The following is a 23809-nucleotide window of genomic DNA, read 5'->3' on the forward strand; positions in this document are numbered from 1 at the left end:
TATCTCCTCCTTTCCTGAACCTGTTTCATATGAAGAAGTGGCCCTTCATGAACTTGTGGATCATAGCATGCTAATACTGGGGTTTTCTTGGAAAGGATATTGTAGTGGTTTGCCATTTTCTTCTCCAGAGGCAAACAGGGTTACACAGCTAGTAAGTGTCTGAGGCCAGATCTGAATTAAGATCTTCCTGACTCCAGGCTCAGCACTTTATCCACTGAGCCATCTAACTGACTTATGTTTGTTGTTTATTGTTCCTCCTTCTTTCTCAAGAGAACCAGTGACGTCTAGAGAGTGATGACTTGAGGGTGAATTGATTGGATTTAAGTGAGGTAGGGCTGTGCAAAGTCAAAAGCCACACTCTCTCCTCTAGAGTTATCAGAGTCCAGTGGCAAGACATAGGTCAAGATGACTGGCGATTTTGACATTTTGGGAGACCATGGCCTTTTAAAGCTAAGGTCTTTCCCAGGTCTAAGTTTATCTGAGTCAAGACCCATTCAGTAATTAAAGGGCTTCATAAGAATTGAGGCAAAAGATGGCCTACTTTGCCTTTACAAAATAATCAGTCTGGGATTAGGGATAGGTGTGTTGTTTACATTAGCACTACAACTAAATTGTGAGTTCCTAAAGTGCATTGACCGTATCTTTAATTTCCTTTGTGTCCTTTTCCCTTTGATTGTCCCCTGTACTTGAACATTTGGGTATGAGGGTTTCCATTTCTTCTTAGGAAAGGTTTGATAGTTCTGAATAAAACCCCCTCCAATGAGGGTTTTGTCTTGATGTGGTTTGGGGTTGCTGGGGACCCCGAAATGTCAGGACACAAGGTGGCGTCTGTCTGGAAAGAATTCATGCACTCAAACCTTCCAGTCAAAGTGGCAAGATTTTTGTATGGCCAGTAGTAGTTCCAGGCGAGATTCTTTGGGAATCTGCAGCTTAATGGGGGTGAGACTGATGCTTATTTAACAAAAAGGACTGTGAAAGGATCTGGATGGGGTTAAGGAGTGGTAAATGGTCTGGGGTGGGCCAAGTACACTAATGAAAGGAATATTAAGTAGTCTGGGGTGGGCCAGGAGAAACAGTGAAAGGATTGTCTCACTGTCAAGTAAGCTAATTAAGTGATCTAGGTGGGCAGGTGTGGACAGATGCCTTAGGTAGAGGTGCCAGTGATCCTGGCTACTGAAATGTATGGGAAAATTCAGGGACTGGGTTGCTTTCAAAGACATGGTCTTTTTCCTTTTAAGGGTCAAGGTCCACTCACCCCATCATCATTCTTAGTGTTCTTTTTGTTCAGAGGTGATGTATAATGTACTGAAGAACATGGCATTACTGGAAATCGTCACATTTGTCATGCCAATGAAATTTCATATTAAATGAAAAAAATGTTGAAAATGCTTTTATTGGCATGATAATGATTTGTAATATGAAACATGTCCAAACTTATTTTACATTACTCACCTATATATACTCTCAAGCAGGGTTCTTATCCAAGGTCTCCTGAACTTTTTTTTGTTTTTAATTTTTTCAAAATATTTATTTTTTAAATATTTTTAAAAACTATATTTCATTATAGTTTTCCTTTGTAATACTATTTATTTTATTTTGTGCATTTAAAATATTATTCTCAGGAGTCTGTAGACTTCACCAGTTTGCCATAGGAGTCCATAACAAAAAAAATGCCAAAAACTCCTACTTAAAAGTATAACCAAAAACATAACTAATATGGAAATAAGTTTTACATGACTTCACACATGTATAATGGCTATCATATAACTTGCTTCTTAATGGGTGGTGGAAGGACTGAAGGAAGGGAGAGAATTTAGAATTCAAAATGTTTAAAAAAGAATGTTTTTAAAAAAGAAAATAAAGTCTGCCCCCTGACTACCACTCCCCTATGCATATTTTCTCCCTCTAATCATTATAATGTAAAGTTCTTAAGGACCAGAACTGTATTTGCTTTTGTATTTGTATCACCAAAGCTTAACCCAGTTCTAAGCAATTAGAATGTAACTAAGAAATACTTTTTAAAAATTAAAAAAAAAAAGTATAGCCAAACTGACGTTTTTGCTGTTCTTCATGACATGTCATTTCTTGTCCTTGTTTCTTCCCCTCAACTGCCCTCTATACCTGCAGTGCACTCCCTGTGTTTCCGTCAAACTTTCGTTAAACTTCTGCTCAAACACCACCTCCTTTCTTTGGTCTTTCCTCATCCACCTCCAGCTCCTAGTTCTTCCCTACCCCTCCAAATTACTTTATGTTTACTTTTCATATATTTTGTATATATTGATGTTGGTGCACGTTATTCCCTTTGATGGAATGTAAACTTCTTGAGAGCAGCTACTGTTTCATTTTTGTCTTCTTTTCCTGTTACTAGCACTCTATCAGGAACATATTGGGCATTTAGTAAATACTTGTTGATTAATTAACCATCTAGTTCTACCCCCTTGCTTTACAGATAAGGAAACTGAAGTCCACTGAGATTAAAATTACTTCCCTAATTTTAAAGGTAGTAATCATCCTTATATGCACAACTACTATAGGCAAAACCATTGGGTTTTTTTTTGTTTGTTTGTTTTAAATCACTTTGGATTTAAAAGTACAAGTAAAGCCCTAGGGCTTTCATTTGTAGAGGCATGTCTACTACATCACCTGATGGACTTAAATAGAAAATTAAGCCCTTAAAAATTCAAGACAGCTGCAAGATTTTGTCTTTGAGAAGGCCAAATCCAAAATAGCATCTGAAAATGTTGCTCTTAATCTCTTTCAGAGATTAACATTTTGCCCTATACTAACACAGACTGAATTTATAAGTTGGAGACTTTACTGGTAACATAACTAGGAGACTTTGAATAGAAATTATTACAGGAAATGAGTATTTCTCAGTCTCAAACATTTTTATCTTAGTATTTTATAAACTGTCAAATTATTTCAACTTCAGTATTATATATATGTTGGTAGAAATGTAGAATGGAAAATTAAACTGGCCAAATTTAGATATCCATATGAAGTGTTTCTTTGCTAAGTAATGCCTTAGTTTTGTATCAAAACAATACATTTCAGCTACAAAATACACCCAGATCAAATGAAATCAGTACTACATAACTAATACCTTCATCTCTGCTTTTTCTTTTTTTCTTTTTTTTTTTGCAATTAGGGTTAAGTGACTTGCCCAGGGTCACACAGCTAGTACGTGTCAAGTGTTTGGTCTGAGGTCAGATTTGAACTCGGGTCCTCCTGATTTCAGGGCTGGTGCTCTATCCACTGCGCTACCTAGCTGCCCCTTTCATCTCTACTTTTAAGAACTCAGTGGACTGCTTCATAATAAATCCAAAGTCTTTAAAGATAATCTAATTCTTATGCAAATTAAACAACTTTGAGGTACCACCTCACACCTATCAGGTTGGCTAATATGATAAAGGAAAATGATAAAATGTTGGAGGAAATGTGGGAAAATTGGGACACTGAAACACTGATGGTAGAGTTGTGGACTGATCCAGCCATTCTGGAGAGCAATTTGGAACTATGGCCAAAAGGCTAAAAAAAAGAAAGTTGAAGATAGTAAGACAGCATCTTGCTGCCTTTGATCATTTTAGGTTACCAGACCCAGATAATCATCTCAGGGTACCCAAATGAACTGGCAAATGTAATTGCTAAGGCATTGTTGATTATTATTATTTATTTTTTTTTTGTGGAAAAATGAGAGAGGTATTACAAGACAGAAAAAGGTTATGTGTTCCAGTTTAGTTTTTTAAAGGTAAAAAATATAATCTGAAAACAATAGGTCAGTGAGCTTGACTTTGATTTTTGGCTCACGGGATTGTATTAAAGTGATAGCTTATGAATATTTTGAGATACGGTATGTAAAACACTTTGTAAACGTAAAAGTACTATATACATTCCACCTACCTCGTTTATTTATTTTTATAAAGGAAGGGAAGTTGTAATAAACCAGAGAGGCTTTTACTCAAGAAGTGGTCATACCAGATTAACGTAATTTTCCTTTTTTGATAGTGTTACTTGATGATAGCGCAAGGGTGCGAGGGATTTGAAAGTAGACAGTATTGTAAAGTCGGACTGGTTAATCAAAGGGTCAAGATAGGGAAGGGAGAAGAGTATAGGAAGTCCAGCTGTGATGGCCTGTGAATGTGAACTTAGGGGTGGAGAGAATGGAGGTCATGGTAAAGACTCGAAAGAGGGTTAGGGAAGATGAAATGATAAAAGATTGTTTATTGTGATTCACTAAACCTTTTTTAAATAGGGGTTCCTTATAAGTAAGGGCTTTTCTTTTTGTTTTACACTGACAGATGTGTATTAGTGAACAGAAAAATACTCAAATGTCAAACAGCCTAAGGATAGAGGAGGACCAAAGAGCAAAAATAAGCCACATATTTTGTAAATAACATGTTGGTAATCAAGAGTGTCTTATGATTAAAGTGAAATGTTTTATTTTACCATGTAATAGTTTAAATATATTTAGGTAGTTGTAGACTTTAAGCAATGTAATTTTCTTATTTTTTCATTTTTAGACATGGAGGGATTTTTAATGAAACTTTGATAGTTCAACAAAGGATGCTCTAATGGATGACAGAGAAACTCCTACAAGTGACCTACAGTTAGAACCACAAGATGGATGTCACACCGATGACAGCATGGAAGATACACGACTGGGTTTGCCTTCTATATCCGATGAAAATGAAAATCAGTTTGATGGGAATGTGTGTGAAGCTGTGACCGGCAGTGACAATGAGATGGGAAACCATGAAAAGTTTGAACAGGACAATCTCAACAATAATGAAAGCTGCAGCAACTGTGATAACTTTGTTACCCCAAGCTGTGAAGCTGTGGCAAGTGATCATTCTGAAAAAAAGCACCCTGAGGACCCCATGGATGAAAAGCCCCTCCTCGGAAAGGAGAAAAAAACTCTTGGGAAAAAAACCTCAAGAAGCAAAAAGGGAATGATTACAAAGTCAACACCAGGTACTTCAAACAAAATCCTTTTTAAAAATTACTTTGTATTCTTTGAACAAACTCCCTCAAAATCCTTCTTCCATTTTCTCTTTGGTGTGTCGCTGTTGTCTTGTATTCCAATGTGATCTTTAACCAACCATCTTCTGTCGGGTATAACATAAAATTTATACTTAAATCATAGAATCTTAAAATTGGAGGGAACCATAGGAATAATTTAAACCAACCCTTTACCTGTGGTATGAATCTCTTCCGCAACAGCTTCTCTGACAGACATCACATTATCATGTTAACTTTCAGTTTCTTTCTTCTGTTAATTTATGAGGTGCTGTTCAATAGCTGTTCCTTTAAGGTCTCACATTCTCTTTGCTGCTTATGTCCCCAAAGTAGGTATTACTCTAGATTAAAATGATTTCCCAAACTTCATGGTAGCTTTAGAATATAGGTTCTTAACCTGCAACCCATGGATCCCTCAAGGATCCATGTATAGATTTAGGAAGTTCTGTGAACTCAGAGGGAAAAAAAAATTATCATCTTCATTTTCACCAACCCCCTAATTGAAATAGTGTTTCTTTCAATTATAAATGCAGGTAACAAGGGATCCCTAAGACATCCCTTAAGTTTCACCAGATTGCCAAATAAGTCCATTAACAGAAAAAGTTTTAAGAAGCCCTGCTCTAGAATAAGCTTACTCTCCAAAGGAGGGATACAAACACAGTTCACAATGAACTGACCAAGATTCTCAGGGATGCTTTTGTTGATCTATCCTCCCCACCTAAGTACCAGGAGTGGGGAACATGCTGCCTCTAGGCCAACATGAGGCCTTGAGGATTTAGTCAAAGAGCCTCACTTGAGCCACATGTGGCCTCGAGGCTGCAGGTTCCTTCCCCACCCCTGGACTATGCATGGGTATCCTGAATAGCATTCCAGTCAGTTGTGTTTTTAATTTTTTTCTATTATCTTAATCTACATAATAAAGTAATGTCAAACCCACTTTGAATTACATTTCAATATGTCCATTTTGCATTCTGTTTTTGCATTATCTAGCAAAATTGACTAGCATAGTTGGGGCTGCTTACCCTTAAATGAAATGTCAGCTGTCAGAACTTAGATCTAGGATTCCTTTATCTGGCTTGTGAAGTGTGCAATGGAAAAGGTAATGACCAGCCATTTAAGAGTAGGAATGTGTGGGGCTAGGGAACTCTGGTACATCTGAGGCAGGGATTTTTAGCTTCACTTTGCAGGGCCCTAGGTGTTAGACTTGGCCTAGACCTGTGATGAAGGGAGAAGAGTTGTTACCTCTCATCTTCCTTTCCTGTGCCTTGATTGTTTTCCTCACTGACTGATTAGAAGTTTATTCCAGTACCTCAATTATCTTAGATTTCATCAGCATAGATTCTCCCTGAAGGGAGTTCTACTCCTGTCTGACTTAGCAATCTGTCTTCATGAGTTGCTGCTGCCAAAAAATTTCAGTGATTTGCTGACCAACAGTCTGATGGCCAGTCATATTTAGGTGGGTAGATATACATTCCATTGCAGGGCTTTTCCTCAAAGCCTTTCCAGGTTACTAGTATCTGCTGGAGCTTAGGCTCTGCTATCGCAGCCTTTTCACTGCCATAGCATGATAAGGTCTTAGAGAAGGACTCTACTTAAAGAAAGAGGATGGTCTTTGTTGGTAATGGATTATTTTTGTTTAGGGGTTAAAAATCTTTATTTTTCATAGATTTACTTAATTTGTTAATATAAATGCTTGATAAATTGTTAATTGGTAAAGATTTTTTTAACTTTTAACTTTAACCCATATTTTGAGGCAACTTGGTGAAATAGAATGCTAGACTTCGAGCCAGCAAGAGCTGGCTTTGAATCAGGCCCCAACTATTTTCTGGCATGTGTCTATAGATGTAATTTTATCTGAGCCTCAGTTTTCCTCATCTGTAAAGTGGGGATAAGAATAACATCTCCATTGCCAGATTGTTGTGAGAAATAAATGAAATGATTTTTATGTTTTCCAAATCTTGAAATACTCTATAAATGAATGCTGCTATTCTCGTTTTCTTCTCATCATTTTTGAGGAGGTTAAAGTGAATTTGAACAAGTCATTCTTGCATATTTAAAGTTCTACAGCCAGTTGTTCAAATGGATTAAATAACTGAATTTACAGTTAAGAGTACTGAGATAGAAGCTAATCTTCTGTAGAATTACTATAAACGCCTGCAGGACAACTCCACCATCAGACCAAACAGGACATGAACATGATGAATCTTGTTCCTACTTTATCTTAATACCTTCAGCTGGGTGTCTATATTTTGAAAATTGTTCATTTCATGTAGTTTTAGGACAAGTACTTAATATGACTATATTGAGAGAGAGGGTAGGATTGTGGCTAGGAAACTACTAGAATCACGAAAACTAAGGTTCACATCCTACCCATAGACACTTACTAGCTGTGTGTCCCCGGGCAAATTACTTAAATCTCTGTGCTTCAGTTTTTTTATCTTTAAAATAAGAGACTTGGACTCAAAGATGGGCAACAGTTTTATCTATAATAAGGCTTCAGTTCCATTGTGGCTTATTTGCTGAATTTTCAAGGATATTTTCCAGTTTGTAGTTTGGAGATTTGTTGTCTGATGCATAATTCTAGCCATCAGTACATGGTAAATTTTTACATGCTGCAGTGATATGTTGCAACACTTTCACAACTTGATTGCAAAATCTGAAAGAGTCAGTAAGTCCCAGCTCCTTAAGGATAACCTCCCTTTAATTTCTGGTAGTGATGAGCTGATCCTATATTAGTCCCAAAACACCATCTTTCTTTTGTTCTCTCTTTTTTCCTTTTCTTTCTTTTTTTCTTCCCCTCCCCACTAAATAGTATTTAATTTCTTCCAGTTACATGTAAAGATAGTTTTCAACATTCACTTTTGTAAGATTTTGAGTTCCAAATTTTTTTCTACCTTCCTCCCTCCCCTTCCCCTTCCCTGAGACGGCAAGTAATCTGATATAGGATATACGTGGACAATCATATTAAACATATTTCCACATTAGTCATGTTGTGAAAGAAGAATCAGAACAAAAGGGAAAAACCATGAGAAAAAAAAACAAAAAACACACACACAAAAAAGAGAGAAAATGGTATGCTTCCATCTTCATTCAGACTCCCTAGTTTTTTCTTTGGATGTGGATAGCATTTTCCATCATGAGTCTTTTGGAATTGTCTTAGATCATTGTATTGGATTGGATTGCTGAGAAGAGCCAAGTCTATCAAAGTTGGTCATTGCACAATGTTGCTGTTCTTGGAACTAATTTCCAACTTTACAATAACATCTACTCCCAAATCCTTTGCATCCTTGCCCTATCATGCCAAGTTGCTGTTCTTCTGGTTCTGCTCACTTCACTCAGCATCAGTTCATGTAAGTTTTTCCAGGTTTTTCTGAAATCTGCCTATTCATCATTTCTTATAGTATAATAGTATTCCATTACATCCATATACCTCAACTTGTTCAGCCATTCCCTAGTTGATGGACATCCCCTCAATTTCCAATTCTTGACCTCCACTAAAAGATCTACTATAAATATTTTTGTATGTGTGGGTCCTTTTCCCTTTTTTATGATTTCTTTGGGATACAGACCTAGCAGTGGTATTGCTGGATCAAAAGGTATGCACAATCTGATAGCCCTTTGGGCATAGTTTCAAATTACTCTCCAGAATGGTTGGATCAGTTCACAACTCCATCAACAATGCATTAGTGTTCCAATTTTCCCACATCCCCTCCAACATTTATCATTTTCCTTTTATGTAATATCAGCCTATCTGATAGGTGTAAGGTAGAACCTCAGAGTTGTTTTAATTTGCATTTCTCTAATCAATAGTGATTTAGAGCATTTTTTTCATATGAATATAGGTAACTTTGATTTCTTTATCTCAAAACTGTTCATATCTTTGGCCATTTATCAATTGGAGAATGACTTGCATTCTTTTTGTTGTTGTTGTTGTTAGGCAATGGGGTTAAGTGACTTGCCCAGGGTTACACAGCTAGTAAGTGTTTTTATGTGTCTGGGGTCAGATTTGAACTCAGGTCCTCCTGAATCCAAGGCCAGTGCTCTATCCACTGCACCACCTCGCTGCCCCATGACTTGCATTCTTATAAATTTGACTTAGTTCTATATATTTGAGAAACGAGACCTTCATCAGAGATACTTGCTGTAAAAAAAAAAAAATTCCAGCTAGTCTTGGTTGCATTGGTTTTGTTTGTGCAAAATCTTTTTAATTTAATATAATCAAAGTTACCCATTTTACTCTTGTTTGGTCATAACTTCTTCCCTTCTCCATAGATCTGACAGGTAAACTATTCTTTGCTCTCCTCATTTGCTTATGGTATCACCCTTAATGTCTAAATTATGTGCCCATTTTGACCTTATCTTGGTATATGGTGTAAGATGTTGGTCTGTACCTAGTTGCTGCTATACTGTTTTTCAGTTTTCCTAACAGTTTTTGGCAAATAGTGAGTTCTTATCCCAAAAGCAAAGCTGGGGTCTTTGGGTTTATCAAACATTAGATTACTGTGGTCATTCTACTGTGTCTTATGTACCTAATCTATTCCACTGATCTACCACTATCTCTCAGCCAGTACCAGATAGTTTTGATGATGATCACTTTATATTACAGTTAAGGTCAAATAATTTGTAAGAAAAAAGGCACTATAGATGTTATGATGCTTTTGAGTGGCTTGTAAATAATTACTGAATCAATAATAAATTGCTTTTACATCCCATGAAAATTTCTGGCACATTCTTTTTGTTCCTTAACTAATATATCATTTTCTTGCAAGCTTATAGGTTTTTTTAAATCTTTGTACAGATTTGTAAAGCTGTGTGCATTTCATATAATGTATATAAACACAAAATTGGTATATGTTTGGAGGGGCCACTCATGTTTTTACCTTTTGGTAGACATATAATACATTCTTTTAAGAAAAGTGGGATCAGACTCTTATGAGAGAAGAAACCAATAAAGTGCTGTGCTGGTAATTCATATTGCACTCTGAAGCATTTGAGGCAATAATTTTGGATCTTTTCAAATTCTGCCAACTTCCAGTTTCACAGAGAAGCTATAGTTTTGATTACCTCCCTTGACATAGATGTTGTTTTGTTCATCAGATTAATGGTAGGCAGGCTTTCTCTTTCTCATTTGGTCCAACGTGTGTGTGTGTTGAATTTCTCTCCTTTTATTTTCCTAAGCTTCTGTAGTAAAGTGAATTGTTTCTTTTGTGCTACTTTGACACCATGTTTCCACTCAGCCTTTTGACTTTTGCCTTTCCATACATCTTCAGTAGTTTTCCCTAACCAATTTTTCCATGTTGATCTTTGATGCCTGACCTGAGTCATATTCCTTGAAATCTCCACTTTTCTTCCTATGGTTCTTACCATGGCAATAGTTGGAACATGTACAGGTCCTGGCATGCTTTTACACTTCTTGTCAACTATTGTGAGAGAATCAGTGGATTCATGATCTTTATAGCAAATGCCAACTTTTTTGTATTACTCTGTTTTGTCATCTTTGGTATGTTTAGGGTCATGCCATCAAACTCAAAAAGGGGTAAGGAGTTTGCAAAATTCTGGTGAAAGTCTGCCCATTTTTTCAAAATCATTTGAGGAATCCACTATTGTTTTTGTTATTCATTTCTTCACTAAGTATTATTTCTGGTGTTTGCATTAAGTAAAGATTTTCAGTGATCTAAGGTAGTTACTATTTTACTCTCTAAGTATAATTCCTTTTCTTTCATTTAGAAGAATAAATGTCATTTGAAAAGGAATAGTCTTTGATTTTCTTAAATTCTCCAAAGGATAAGCTGATCTACTTACAGGGATGCTGATAAATACATTTATTTTATTCCACATCCAAGGTTTAGAGGCATGTTGTTTTGTATTGCCTTTTCATCCTGATTACATGGAGTTTTAGGAACTGAAAGCCAGTTGCATGTCTGTAGAGCTGTCAGGGCTTCAAGATTGTAGTTTTCAACCTGGAAGGACTTGTATGGTCTGATACTGAGTGAAGTGAGCAAAACCAAGAGAACGTTGTACACAATAACAGCCATGTTGTGCGACAACTAATATTGATAAACTTAATCCTTCTCAGTAATACAAGGATCTAAGACATCTCCAAAGGCCTCGTGATAGAAAATGCTATCCACATCCAAAGAAAGAACTATGGAATTTGAATGCAGATAGAAGCATACTATTTGCTGTTTTTTTTTCCTCTTCTGTTGAGTTTTGTTTCCTCTTTCTGGTGGTTCCTCCTATTGGCTCTAATTTTTACTTACAACATCACTAATGTGAAAATATGTTTAATAGGAATGTATATGTATTAAAAAAAGATTTTGTTTTTCATTACTTCCTTGACTTTATTCCAGTTTCCATAACTGTGATAGTGTAACTCTAAGTTATTAAATGTATTTTACCCAAGAGAGTTTTCCTATAGATTACTTGAAAAATTGAGGAACTGAAGACAGTAATTTCAGTCATTTAAAACTTTTATAGGTGAGGGAGATTTGGAGATGAGAGAGTTTTTTCTTTTAAAATTAATCCCACTTAAAAATCACTGTCAGTTAATTTTAGTTTAATTTAATAAAATCAAAAAATCTTCAAAGTAGTTTACCTTAACATGTAATATGTGTTTTTCTCTTATTGTCAAGTAAACAAAGCTTAATTAAAATGGAAGCTAGGAAGCTAGTGAGAAAGGAATTATATAGCTACATGCAAAGTGGAACATTTTCTCAACATGATGAAGTTCTTAATTTTTTTTTTCAAAGACAAATCAAATGAGAACACTTGTGAATTTTGCTCCCAATTTTAAAATATTGAGAGTGGGGAGAAAAGGACTCATGTGTGTGATAAAAAGAAAAGAGCATTTTCAATAAGACCCTAAGATTAGAATTCTGTGTTTCTAGCATAGTCAGGCAAAAAATGTAGTATTTTTTTTTATGGCAAAGGTATTAAGAGCAATGGCACTGCCTGAAACTCTAAAGAAAAAAAGAGTACCTACTATTTATATTGCACTTTAAGTTTTACAAAACACTATACATATAGTCTATTGTTTGATCATCAGTTGCCCTATGATGTAGCTCTTCATATTATCCCCATTTTACAGATGAGGAAACTGAGGCTTGAAGAAGTTAAGTAATTATCTATTATCACACAACTAGTAAGCATCTGAGCCAGGATTTAAACTCAAGTCTTAGAGACTCCAATTCCATTACTGCCTAATATCCACCTGAATGAAACAGAACAGAATACAGATGTCTTACTATAAACAAATATGCTCAGTTTCTACCTCTATGAACTAAAGGACTTAAACTAGACTATTTCTGCCAGTTCTCACATTCTCTAAGCTTGACATATGAAAATCCAGTTACAGACACAAATTATAAGATGGATATTCAGAATGAGAAAAGGATATGAGTTAGAAATGACAGAATCGTCTAATATGCACAAAATAATGATGAGTTATAAAAAATTGATGTAATGTGTATTTTCCTCAGGAACAAATTTTGTGGTAAGCTTAAATATACGTACAGTACAATTTTTTAAAAGAAGTTTTTTTTTCTTTTAAAAAAGGGGAATGAAAAGAAACAAAGGATGAATTTAACTCAATGGTAGAAAATCTTTTTAGAAGTTTTTTAAGCAGAAATTAAGAGAGTTATTTAAGAATTATGTAGAGGAGCCATTATTTATCTCTTAAGCTGATCACCCAAGTCTAGTAAGAGAAAGTTCTGTTGGTCATAAGGAAAACCTGCCTGAAAATATTACTGGGACAAGAAAGTGGCAGAATCTCCATTCCTTCAAATATTTTAAAAATAGGACATGTGGCTGTCTTCGTCTTTTTCTTATAGCTTAGGTCTTTAAAAACAGGAATAGATTGCTTGAGGTTACTCCTAAAATTTTCTTTTTCATTTGCCACGTGCCTCTGTCAGTGGAAAGAAAATCCTAGGTGATCAACAGATTGAATTTGATAATTTCTGCTATTCCTTTTACCACTCATTTTCAAGAAATTTTAAGATTCAGTGCTTAGCAGAGTAGGCACTTAATGAATGCTTATTGATTGAAGTGCTTATTGATCTTCAAAAGGTACAGGCTTTAACAATTCTAATTCAACTCCTTTACTTATTGATCTTCTGGAACCAATTCTCAAATCATAGTGAGTTCATAAAATAATGTCTGCGTTCTGAATCAGAAATTAAACTTGTAGTTTGGCATCATATAATTTTTTAAAATCACATTTTGTTTTTTGTTTTTTGTTTTCTTGGCTAGGCAATGGGGTTAAATGACTTGCCCAGGGTCACACATCTAGTAAGTGTTATGTGTCTGAGGCCGGATTTGAACTCAGGTCTTCCTGAATCCAGGACCGGTGCTCTATCCACTGCGTCACCTAGCTGCCCCAAAAATCACATTTTAAGAACACAGTTTAAGTCTACTTTCTTGCACTTCTTCCCTAGGTTAACCTGGAATCATTTTCCATCTGTACTGAGAGAAATCAATACAATTTGTTTATAAATATTAGGGATTGCATACTGTTAACACCTTGCAGAATATGACACAAATTTTCCAAGGAGCCAGTGGAACTTGGAAAGACCTAACAGCCAGTAGACCATGTAGAGGTTTCAAAGCTTCAGCATTTCGGTTTTTACTGTGACCCTCTTCCTTGACTTTATTTTAGTTCTCATACTAGTGATAATGTCACTAGAAGTTTTTAAGTCTTTTTTTTACCTAAGTGCATAGGTATGTCCAGAGACTCAATAGAGAAATTCAACTCACATTTTGGACAGTTTTAATTATAAAGGAGTTGTCCGAGGTTTGTAGATTCCACATTCCTAATTGATGTCAGTATTTATGGGCTTTCTGTAGTGTCCCTGTTTGGCTTCCTGATGAGCTGTACTTATAAGGCTCTAAGCATGTCACATTGTGACACAGAAGGAACTTTTTTTTGAGCAACGTAATAGGCCTTTTCTTCATCTAAATTGGGATAGGGAGGTACCTTGTATAATGCTTTCTCTGTGTTATTAAAATTAGTGCTTGATATTAATGCTATCCTAAAAGTTAGAGAAATTGAGAAATGAATTTTGTGTGATAGAGCCAAGTTGATTATATTGTCTATGGTTGTCATCCTGTCATCTTAGCATTAGTGCCATTCCTTTGGTTATTTGCTTAGGACTTGTCACCATAGCACCTAAGTATTTGACAGAAATAGCATTCATTCCTTCTTGTTCAGTCATATCTGACTCTTCATGACCCTGTGTGGGGTTTTCTTGACAAAGGTACTGAAGTGATTTGCCATTTCCTTCTCCAGTGGACCATGTATTTATTAAGCACCTATTGTATGCAGAGGTACTGTGCTAGATAGGCATCTAAGCCCTGGGGATACAAAGATTTATACTGGGAGTATAAAAATATTTACTGAGATCATTAAATACAAAATAATTTTAGTTGTAGGATGGGGAACTTGAACTGCTTGGGAGGAGGTGGGATCAAGTAGGGCTTCATGTAGGAGGTGGCAGCTGATTTGAACCTTGAGCTAGGGGTTCTATAAGGTGAAGATGAGAAGGGAGAGAATGGCTGTGCAGAAATGCACTGATTAAAGATAGAATGTCACCTTGGAGCAGCGTGGATAGGCCAGGCTGTCTGAAACTGGAGTGCTTGAGGAGAAGTTAGGTGAAACAAGCTGAGAAAGTTAAGCTGAGGCCAGAATAGAAAAACGTATTAATTGTGAAATCGATGTAAGTTGCATTTTTGTCTTAGAGGCAGTAGGGAAACACTGAAACTTATTAAGCAGGGGAGTGACTTAGGTTGGACTTTTCCGGAATATCAATTTCATAGCTGAGTAGAAGATGAATTGGAGAAAAATGGAGGTGGTGGAAACAGGAGGATCATTTAGAGGTTATTACAATAGTACAATAAGTGATGAATTCCTGAATTAGGATGGTGGCTCTGAATGGAGTGAATTGGACAATTGTAGGAAATGATTTGCAGGAAGTTGACAGAAATTGATCGAGTGCTGGGCCTGGAGTCAGGAAGACCTGAGTTCAAGTGTAACTTCAAACTTTTACTAGCTCTGTAACCTTGGGCAAATCACTTAACCTCTGTTTGCCTCTTTCCTTATCTATAAAGTGAAATAACAATAGCTCCTACCTTCCCAGGTTGTGAAGATCAAATGAGATGATACTTGTAAAATGTTTAGCACAATGCCTGGCATATAATAGGTACCATACAAATACTAGCTATTGCTATTGCTATTACTAATAAGATAGAATTGAAAAGACACTATGATTGGACATGGGCGATGAGAAAGAGGAAGATGACTCCAGTGTTATGAGCCTGGGTGGCTAGAAGGATGGTAGTTTCTTTGACAGAAATAGACTACTTTTTAGACATGATGATCTCCAGAAACACATCATTCTGCAAGCCTGAAACTCTTACTCAAATCATTTTCCACCCTAGCTGCAGGATCACCCACCTTAACCCCCATCCTCTTTTCCTGTAGTCTTACCCTACTAGATAGTGAACTCAGGTCCTGTCTTCTGCTTATCTTTTTATCTCCAGGCCTGACCTTTGATGCCTAGGGGCTTGTGGAAGATCATGGTGAAATTTGGTTGCCTGGAGAAGTTAATTAGTATTGTATGCCAGTTTAACTATGGCATGCTTGCGTGGGTTCTGGATAAAGGACGTTGCTCTCAGGCTTTTCCAGTGACCAGTAGAGTGAAGCGGGGTTTTGTGCTTTTTAGCATGCTGTTTTCTGAGATGTTGTCTCAGACACCTTCAGTAAGGACTAAAATGGCATCAAGGTCAGCTACTGCAGTGATGGAAAATTACTTAACTTGAAAGGCTACAAACCAAGAGTAAGAGGAGAGTTGGTACTTGACTTTTTGTTCACAGCTGATTGTGCACTTAATGCAACCTTTAAGTCTGAGATTCACCAGAGTATAGATTAATTCTCTTCTGTTTGTGCTAATTTTGGCCTGACAATCAACACCAAGAAAACAAAGGTTCTCCACTGCCAGGACCAAGCCATCCATATGTGGAACCATTGGTTACACCAGTGGAGACATTTTGAATGCTATGGATAAGTTCGCTTACCAGGGAAGTTCAGATAGATGATGAGGTTGATGTAACACACTGCCAGAGCTAGCTCAGCATTTGAGAGGCTCTGAAGGAAAGTGTGGGAGAGAAGAGGTATTAGGGTAATTAGACTACATACCCAACTGAAGGTCTACAGTGCCATTGTGCTGATTTCATTGTTACGTGCCTGTGAAACCTGGACAGTCTGCCAGCAACTTGCTAGAAAATTGAACTGCTGCCATTTGAATTGCTTTAGGAAGATTCTGAAGATTACCTGGCAAGATAAAGTACCAGACCCTGAGGTCCTTTCTCAATCTGAACTGCCACGCATTCAAACTCTGCTGCAGAGAGTGCAACTCCAATGGGCTGGCCACGTAGCCTGAATACCAAACATATGTTTGCCTAAAAGACTATTTTACAAAGAACTCACACAAGGCAAGCGCTCACCCAGAGGTCAGAAGAAGTAGTACAAGGAAAGTCTCAAGGTCTCTCTAAAGAACTTTAATGTTGATTGTGGGCCGTGGGAGATGATGGCACAGGACCACCCAGCATGGTGTGCCACATCAAAGAAGATTCTGTGCTGTATGAGCAGAGCAGAATCTCAGTCACACAAAGGAAATGTGGGATAGGCAAATCCACAGATGTTTCCATCCTAATCGGATGGACTATTTGGGCCTGACCTGTGGTAGAATCTTCCCAGTACTAGCTTGTATCGGACTGGTCAGCCACAGATGAAGATACTTATGGAACCTTGAGCCCAATGTCGTGATGTCATCAGTCCTTTTTATTCTTTGAAGGATTCAGAAGGTAGGGGCATATTTCCAATAAAGAAAGAGAAAATGAGAGTCAGATCAACATCATTTATTTAGCACCTGCTTGCTGTGTGCCAGGCACTGTGTTAAGGGCTGGAAATCCAAAGAAAGGTAAAAACAGGCCCAGCTCTTAAGGAGTTCACATTCTAATAGGGGGAGACAACACATAAACAACTATGTTCAAACAAGATATGTGTCTGTGTAGACATTTACATATTTATTTGATAAATTGGAGAACATCTCAGAGGGAAGGCATTCTGATTAAAAGGAACCAGACAAAGCTTCTTGCAGAAGGTGGTATTTTAAACTGAGGCTTCAAGGAAGCCAAGAGGTAGAAGTAAGAAGGGAGAGAAAAATAAGCAGGATGTTTAACACGACAAGCTCCCAGAAGACTTCGCTTGATCAATGTCTCCATGTAATTACCTTGACTAGTCACTTGTGGTATACTCCTACCAGATATCATAAATTTAGGGCTGGAAGAAGTTTCAGTGATCATCTAGTCAGGGCCCCCCCCCCCTTATTTTGCAGATGAAGAAATTGAAATTAGGAGAATTGAGATTTAGGAGAATAGATTAGAAGTGACTTACCCAAAGTCACATAAGTAGTAAGTGACAGAGCAGGGATTTGATTCTAGGCCCTGAGTATCTAACATGAGAGCCCATAGGAGATGAGATCAAGGTGATATGAAGAGGGTGTAAGGTAATATCACATGTTGGTCATATCAAGGAGAAGGCCCACCCCTTCCTCAGAGTCGGGAACAATGGAAGAGAAAATGGGGTATGATGATGGGAAATTGAGGTATAGAATTGGGGAGAAGGGAGATCTTATGGTAAGAAGTCTGAGTTATTTTCTCAGTAAAGTAGGAGGTAAAGTACAATGCTAAGAGGAAGGGAGTGCAGAGGTATAGACTGAGGAGAGAAAAGATTTGGATGTGCCACTTTAGGGAGTAAAATAAAGAATCGGTGAGGGAAAATTATGAGAGAGAAGGGAAATAACAGTTGGTGGGTTTTTTGTTGTTTTTTTTTTTTTAAGATCTAAAGGGGGGAAATCTTTTATAGTGTTGACTCTTAACCATTCAGACAGAAATGTCTTGTGCCTGTCATATTTGGCAATTGAGCCCCCAGCCAGCGTTTGGGAAAAAACCAGTAATATGGTACATAAGGTGATTTTGAGTGGCTTAGTAAAATTATGAATCAGTCAGCAAGTATTAAGTGTCTGCTCTTTGTAAGTGAAGCAAGTAGACAAAGTTTGCAGTTACAGCCTTTCTACCCTAAAAGTGTTTTTCCGAACATTTATCCCATTCTTGCTTTCCTCTGAGTGTTAGCAAAAGATTAAGTAATAATGTAGTTAATTGATCAAAGCAAAATGTTTTAACCCCCTCTCTCAACCCCCTCCCCTCTCTGCCAGGGAGTTTTATATCTTACAAGGATGTCTCTTAAATATAGAGTAGTAATAACTGGTTAGGAAAAGATAAGGAAAGGCCTCCAGCACAAGGTAGGATTTGAGCTGAGTCTTGAAAGAAACCAAGGATTCTAAGAAATATGGCGGTAAAGAAGGAGAGTGTCCCTGACAGCTAGAATACTGGGGTGACCAGTAAAGAGGCATGAAAGATGAGATCTGGAGTGTCGGGCAAGGAAAAGCAAGTCAACCAATGTGCTTGGGTATAACGTAAATGGAGCACAGTAAAATTTAAGGCTAAGAGCAGAGAAAAGTAGCCAGGTTCTTCTGAAAAGCTTTACATGGCAAACAAAAGATTTCGTGTTTGATTCTAAAAGCAATAATAGCCCACTAAAGTTTATTGAGTTGAGAAAGGGATGTGACATGATCAGATACAAGCCTTAGGAAAACCACTTTGTCAACTGAATAGAGAATTTCTGTCAAATTCAATTAGAAGGATGACTGTGTGAGTACAGAGAATGTGGACTTGAAGACAGAAATAGCAAACTTGGTGACATTTTAAAAAGGTTGGTTGAATGAGAGTGAGAAGTTGAGGATGACACCTAGATTTTCAACCTGGGAGCCATAGCCTTCACCAGACTGTCATAGAGTCCATGACAAATGAAAGGTAAAGAACCTCTGCCTTAGACTAACATTTTAAAATATTTGAAAAGTAATATGTCCCTTTTCCTTATTCTCTTGGTACTGATTTGAACTCTTGAAGGATGAAACAAACAGAAGAAACAAAAGATCAGAGCATAGATGCAATACAAGCTATGTATCAAAAAATTGATTACTGAAATGCAGCAGCCATGATGTACAGTAGCTTATATTATGGGGGGGAGAGGAAATATTTTGACAAAACCTCAGTGCACAGCTTGTTATTGATGCATTAAGGCTTTGAGATTTTAGAAGTTCCCAATAAAGAGAACAACATTTAATAACAATGAAAGTCCTAAAAGAATATCATTTCGTATTTTTGTAGGAGTATCTTTCAATTAAGATTGTTCTTGACTTACAAACATGGGCCCAGTGAATCCCATGAAGTGATATTATCAGTATTTCAGAGTCTAGAAAAGCGTCACAGAAAGATTTTCAAATCAAAGGAGAAGTTGGTAGCAGAACTTGAATTAGAACGTAGCATTCATCCCTGCAATCTTTAATCAAGGCAGTTTTGTAGACTGTGAAAAAGAAAACCTCATCTTAGGGCTTGACCTTAACAAGAATTTCCATTGGAAATTGTATCTCACGTTCATTTTCTTCTAGTATATTACTTCCTCCATAAAGCATAATGCAGAAAAAAACTGTCTTTGTCAACTATTCTGTAAGTCTCAGTGAGATAAAGCAATATTATAAAAAGGGAAGGTGGATAGTTTACTCCTGAAGGAAGTGAGGAACATTGATTTCAGTTTTATACATTTCCTTAGAGTTGTGTTGTCATTTTCCTTAGATTCTTATCTAATCTAGCCTCAATTCAGTGAAGGGAGCTTTCAATACTTAGGTCCAAAGAATAATTACAAAAGCAGTGTTTATTTATTAGGTGTAGCTAGCCTTTTCCTTTAAAAAAAAACTTTTATTTTCAATTAAGTATTTATTTTATCTTCCTTCTACCTAGTTAAAAAAAAAAGAAAAGAAACAAATTCTTGTACCACTTAGTCAAGCAAAACAAATTCTCACATGTACCATAGCCAAAAATATATGTTTCATTCAGCATCAAACACAACACTTCACTGTCAGGAGGTAGTCAGCATGCTTCATCATTAGTTCTCTGAAATCATGGTTGGTCATTGCATTTTTCTTCAGCAATAAAATGGGATAATAATAGCCCTTACCTCCCAGGGTTATTATGAAGATCAGATTAGGTTGTATTTGTGAAGTACGTAACTCAGTTCCTGGCACACAGTAGATGCTTAATAAATGCTAGCTTTATTATGATTTTTATTATTATTATTATTAGTCGACTAGCATTTATTGAGTACCTATTATGCATTATGTTGTGTGCAGAGGATAAAAACAAAGGTAAAAAAACAGCCTCTGTTTTTTTAATAATTTTTTACTAATTTATTTTTAGTTTTCAGCATTCACTTCCATAAGTTTTTGAGTTTTAAATTTTCTCCCCCTCCCTACCTACCTCCCTCCCCAAGACAGTGTGCAATCTGATATAGCCTCTACTTATACATTCATATTAAACATATTTTCACATTAGTCATGTTGTAAAGAAGAATTAGAATGAATGGGAAGAACCACAGGAAAGAAGAAACAAGACCAAAAAAAGAGAGCAAATAGTATACTTCGATCTGCTTTCAGACTCCATAGTCCTTTCTCTGGATGTGGATAGCATTTTCCATCTTGAGTCTTTTGGAGTTGTCTTAAATCCTTGCACTGCTGAGAAGAGCTAAGTCTATCAAGGTCAGTCATCACACATTGTGGCTGTTACTGTGCACAGTGTTCTCCTGGTTCTGCTCATTTCACTCAGCATCAGTTCATATAGGTCTTTCTAAGTTTTTCTGAAGTCCGCCTGCTCATCATTTCTTATAGCACAATAGTATTCCATTACATTCACATACCATAACTTGTTCAACCATTCCTCAATTGATGAGCATCCCATCAATTTCTAATTCTTTGCCACCACAGAAAGAGCTGTTATAAATATTTTTGTACATTTGGGTCCTTTCCCATTTTTATGATCTCTTTGGGATACAGACCTGGAAGCGGCATTGCTGGGTCAAAGGGTATGCACAATTTTATAGCCATTTGGGCATAGTTCCAAATTGTTCTCCAAAATGGTTGGATTAGTTCACAACTCCACCAACAATTTTCCCACATCTTCTCCACAACATTTATCATTTTCCTGTTTTGTCACGTTAGCCAACCTGATATGTGTAATGTAGTACCTCAACATTGTTTTGATTTGCATTTCTCTAATCAGTAGTGATTTAGAACATTTTTTCATGTAACTTTAGATAGCTTTAATTTCTTCATCTGAAAACTGCCTGAAAACTATCTGAAAACTATCCTTTGACCATTTATCAATTGGGGAATGATTTGTATTCTTATAAATTTGACTTAGTTCTCTAGATATTTTAGAAATGAAGCCCTTATCAGAAACACTGGTTGTAAAAATTCTTTCCCAGTTTTCTGCTTCTCTCCTAATCTTGGTTGCGCTGGCTTTGTGCAAAAACTTTAAAAAAAAATAGACCCTGTTCTTAAGGAACTCCAAGTCTACTGGAAGAGACAACATGCAAACAACTATTTACAAACAAGATGTAAACAGAATAAATTAAGGGGCATCTCTGTGGAAAACTCTAAGATTAAACGACAGGGAAAGGCGTCTTGCAGAAGGTAGGACTTTTGCTAAGACTTGAAGAAAGCCAGAGAAGCCAGGAGGTGAAGATAAGAGCAGAGGACTTTTCTGAGAAAAAAACCAGACTGGTCAGAAAGTCCCAGAATAGGGACCTTAGAAACCCCAGAAAGTAGCTATAGCAACAAGTAAGGCTCCACACTTAGACTGGGACAGCCCGGGCCAACAGGCTTCAAGGTCATTAACACTGTCTAGAGATGCTAGAAATAACCTGAAGCTCCAGCACACAAAACCTCAAAGACACTTGGAAGCCCAACAGAGAAGGCAGAGATCACAGAGAAGCCCCCGGGGAGCAGGATAAAGCTAAGCAGGGCCAGCTACTCTACCTACCCAAAGGCCCAATAAAAGGGTAGCACCTGTCCCTGGCACAAAGCCCCATTTCAGTAGGGGTGAGTAAATATAATACTCATCAGTATCAAAAATATTGCAAATGTAGAGATCCTCCCTAAGAAGGAGAGAATAATGCCACAAAAACTTCCAACAGTTGGATTTGTTTGTTTGTTTTTTCAAAAAGACTACATGAATAACTAGAAGAAATGAAGCAAGAGTTTGAAAAGTAAAAAACTTTTGAAGAAAGAATTAGGAGAGTAAATTACTTGGAATAGAAAGTGATAATCCTTACTCAAGAAACAGACCACCTAAAAACTAGAAGACACCAAACAGAAGTCAGTGCCAGAAATATTAGAACAAAATCAACAGATTGATAAAAATAAATGAAAATGTAATATACCAGATAGCAAACAATCAACCTGTCAAACAAGCCAAAGAGAAGTAATTTAAGAGCCACTGGCTCCCTAAAAACCACCTAGGTTTTACCACCACCTACTACCCAAAAAAGCCTGGACACATTATATTTCAAGAAATAAGAAATTAAAAACTACCAGGATATAGTAGAACTGATGGGTAAGTATTGAGAGAAAAAATCCATCATTCAGTTCCTAAAAGGAACCCCAAAAGCAAAAGTCCCAGGAAGGTCATGGTCAAAATCTGGAGCTCCCATGTCAAAGAAAAAACACTTCACATATCCAGAAATCAGAGGTTAAAGTACCAAGAAATGATAGTCAACATCACACAAGAACTGGCATCTTCTACTACAAACCACAGGAAAATATTGGAATACAATATTCCAAAAGGCAAAAGAAACAAAGTTAAAACCGAGAATTGATCACCCTGAAAACCTGAGTATAATCTTATGGGGGAAATGGATTTTTAATGGAATAAAGGGTTTTCAAGAATTTCTGATGAAAAGAACAGAGTAGAAACTTAGAAATGTAAACATAAGTCCAGAGAAACGTAAAATTTCAGTTTAGTTGAGCAATTGGAAAGCGCTATATGATAATGTAGTGGTAACATTCTAATAAGTAGAAAAGGAACTAGTGAATGGCTAAACAAACTGAGGTATATGAATGTACTGGAATATTAGTTCCCATTAAGAAAAAACAAGAGATAATTTCAGAGAATCCTGGGTACTATGAACTGGCACAGAGTGAAGTGAGCAGAATCAGAACAGTTTATACAAAGGACAGCAACATTATAAAGAAAAACAGCTTTGAAAGACTTAAGAGCTTTAGTCAGTGGCAAAAATAACCAGCTATGTCTCTTGAGGTACCATGATGCAGCTTTTTACATGATACCTGCTTTGTGACAGGGAGGTAATAGATACCAGACATCTATTTTTTGAATATAGCTAACTGTGTGGATTCATTTACTTGACTGTTTTTATCTGAGATAAGGGTTTTTTTTTCTCTCTCCATTTTAATTGGTGAGGAAGAGGCTAGCAATAGTGATGACACTGTTAATATTTGTAAACGATACAGAAGAAAACAGAGGTTTAGAAGGAACTAGAGACAAGCCGGACAATTATAAATGTACCATGTAAGAAATATATACTTTTTAAAAGCGGAATGAAACGGAGAGTCATGGTTTCATACAGAACCATCTTGTTGTGTTTTGTGTGCGTGGAAATGCTATTTTTTTTTTTTTTTTGGTGTCCAAGTTGAGATTAAAAGTAAAAGAATTTTTTAAAAATTTTTCATCTGATTGTTATATCACTCATTTGTTATCCAGAAAATTCATTTTGTCATCACTTGAGATAAATTCATAGATGGCAGATAAATATTTATTATTAAATAAT

The 23809-nt window shown here is 36.6% G+C and overlaps 1 protein-coding gene across 1 annotated transcript in view; it reads left to right on the plus strand.

Moving 5' to 3' along the window:
* Positions 1 to 23809, plus strand: part of LOC114050011 (consortin-like) — a 103778-nt gene that overhangs the window by 32461 nt on the left and 47508 nt on the right. The window contains exon 3 of the mRNA XM_027871523.1: positions 4521 to 4971. Within this exon, the coding sequence (XP_027727324.1) occupies positions 4572 to 4971 (400 nt within the window). The 5' untranslated portion in view covers positions 4521 to 4571. The remainder of the gene's footprint in view (positions 1 to 4520; positions 4972 to 23809) is intronic.

Source organism: Vombatus ursinus, unplaced genomic scaffold (genome assembly GCF_900497805.2).
Source record: "Vombatus ursinus unplaced genomic scaffold, bare-nosed wombat genome assembly UNPS02014798.1, whole genome shotgun sequence".
Classification (NCBI taxonomy): Eukaryota; Metazoa; Chordata; class Mammalia; order Diprotodontia; family Vombatidae; genus Vombatus; species Vombatus ursinus.